We start from the raw sequence: 2,500 nt of genomic DNA, 5'->3' as shown, positions 1-2,500 counted from the left end.
TCCTCAGAATTAAGCTAAACCATTAGCTTCTGTTCTTATGTTTCATAAAAACTTTCAGTATGCTAGTATAGAAATTGCATATATTTATCCCTGGAAGGATACATTGTTATCCAAATATCCATTCCTACTACAATTCCCTCATACTAATATTACCTACATTAGCGGGCTGACGTGGTACATCCCTACGGCTACACAACCATGCGGTATGTGTCTTCATTGATCTCTGGTGCGATGATCTTCTGTGTTGGGGCCGGCCTCTCCTTCCAGCATGGCATATCTGGACTCATGACACCCTCTGAGGTAAATACAGCTCTCTTTATCTGTTTAGTATGATAGTTGCAGTTGATGTAAGTCTTGTTTATTATTGTGATATGTGCATGGCTCATCATCCTTATTATTTATGCATTCAGTATTTTGGTTCATTATTTCTGGTTCTTTTTTATGTATTATTGTCATTTATGGTGTCTTGCAGGTGTTGCCCCTTTATTGGGCTTTCTACATCCTCGGAGGCTCTCTTATTACGGAAGGAGGAACACTTCTCATGGCCGCTCATGCCATCAGGAAAGGGGCTCAGCAACAGCAGATGTCCTTCACTGAGTATGGTGCGTCAAATCTATAAATTCATTAAGTATTTATTAAGTATTTTTTTTCCTTTGTTGCTTTGTCATCCCTCTCATATATCTATAAATTTTTTGTCAGTATATCAACACAGCATTGTGTCTTTGCCATTCAGTATGTTTTTCTAAGCCTCCTCCTCCTCTCTCCACCCCCTTCCACTGCAGTCCTACGCAGCCAAGACCCAAGTGTAAACGTGGTCCTTTTGGAGGACATGGCGGCAGTAATTGGGGTCAGCGTAGCGATGGCATGCATGGGCCTCACTTCAGTCACTGGCTCACACATCCCTGATGCCATTGGGTCGTGCCTCATTGGGGGCATCTTGGCCGGGGTTTCGGGATTCATAATCTACACCAACTCAGCTGCGTTGGTTGGGAAGTAAGTGGGGAAGAACAATTTCTGGTTCTCTGTATTTGTTGGTGCCTTTGTTCAGTTTGTTTTATACTTTTTCTCATTAAGAAATTTATTTGATTGTTATTTTTTACTTTTGGAAAGCATTCAAATTTGATAAAATGACTGTATGTAATATTTGTCTTACAGAATTTAGTGCAGCTATTAACCCCTTAGATCCGGATGCGTCATGGCAATCACATGACCAAAAATCCAGGCATTAGGGTTACTTGAGTGGCTGATCTGTCGGATGGTGGCTTGTAGGCCAGGCGCATGTGAACACATGTGTGCAGTGACAAGACTCATAATCTATTTGCAAAGTTATTTCTTACTTTTATGCATAAGCGTTTTTAGCTTTTTTGCCATTTTCCAATGTCCATATTGGCCATTTAATTTTTTTTTTTTTTTTTTTTTTTTGCATAATATTCAATTTTCTGTAATAGACCATTGCTGGTCATGGTGCCAGGAATACGATGCTCACTATGGAAATGGCTTCCTGCATGGAGCCGGCGTTCTTCCAGTCACTGCTCACAGACATTACATTCCACACTCGTACATCTATGGGAATATGGCAAAATCACCAACTAAGTCTAATACACCTCCCAAGAGGTTTGTGCACTCAGGGCAAATCTTTCCCATCACCCTGGCCTTCAGCCGGAACACTCACGACAGCGGGTTTGCATCACCCGGCTTACAGCCAGATTTTCCCGTGACAGCATGTTCATGTCATCCGCCCTTCAAGCCAGATTTTTTCATGATGTGATGGTCACATTACTGGATCAAAAGGGGTTAAATGATAAGACTTTGCAAGTGCCTTGGCAACACACATCAAAAGAAACCAAACCAAACAATAGTCTCGATTCTTTACCAAGTTACACTGATCACCCAATTTCTCTCATCCTGTAGATCCATCCCCCAGTACCGGCTGGAGAAGATCAACGATGAGCTGGAGCGGGATGTGCTGATCCGTGCCATCTACGACGTCAAGGGCATTGACATGGGGACGGGGTTGGTGCGCTACAAAGCTGAGGTAGACTTTGACGGCAGGGAACTCACACGTGGCTACCTCGATAAGCAAGATTTAGATGCAATCATGAAGGTAGGGGAGAAGGTTAGAATGGTAATCCAAGGCATGGATCTGCTTCAAATAAAGAATTTTGGGTTAGATGATAAATCGTGTAGATGAGAGTTGTGATAGAGTATGTTCGATGCCGATGTGAAAGAAAACAGATGTGCTTCTTGGTGATCCAGAAGTTGAGTTTATTTTACTTAAACTCTTATAGTTATGGAGGTTTATAAGTTACGGGTTAATGTAGGTAGAAGACATTTCACAAAATTGTTTTCTCTCTTGTCCTTTCAGGAAATACAGGCCATAAAGACGGTCGACGAGGTGGAAGCCTTCATGTTAAAGCATGGCGAGAACATTGTGGACAGTCTGGGAGCGGAAGTTGATAGAATAGAGAAAACACTGAAGGTGAAGTGGTTTGGAAGTTTT

The 2,500-nt window shown here is 42.0% G+C and overlaps 1 protein-coding gene across 1 annotated transcript in view; it reads left to right on the top strand.

The window, feature by feature from the left end:
• Nucleotides 1-2,500, top strand: part of LOC125029709 (zinc transporter 9-like) — a 14,427-nt gene that overhangs the window by 10,198 nt on the left and 1,729 nt on the right. Inside the window, exons 8-12 of the mRNA XM_047619788.1 lie at nt 163-300; nt 473-602; nt 783-993; nt 1,912-2,104; nt 2,366-2,479. Coding sequence (XP_047475744.1) covers nt 163-300; nt 473-602; nt 783-993; nt 1,912-2,104; nt 2,366-2,479 — 786 coding nt within the window. The remainder of the gene's footprint in view (nt 1-162; nt 301-472; nt 603-782; nt 994-1,911; nt 2,105-2,365; nt 2,480-2,500) is intronic.

This window comes from Penaeus chinensis, chromosome 10, assembly GCF_019202785.1.
Source record: "Penaeus chinensis breed Huanghai No. 1 chromosome 10, ASM1920278v2, whole genome shotgun sequence".
NCBI lineage: Eukaryota > Metazoa > Arthropoda > Malacostraca > Decapoda > Penaeidae > Penaeus > Penaeus chinensis.
The sequence above is the reverse complement of the archived record's forward strand: the minus strand, read 5'-3'. Positions and strand labels throughout refer to the sequence as shown.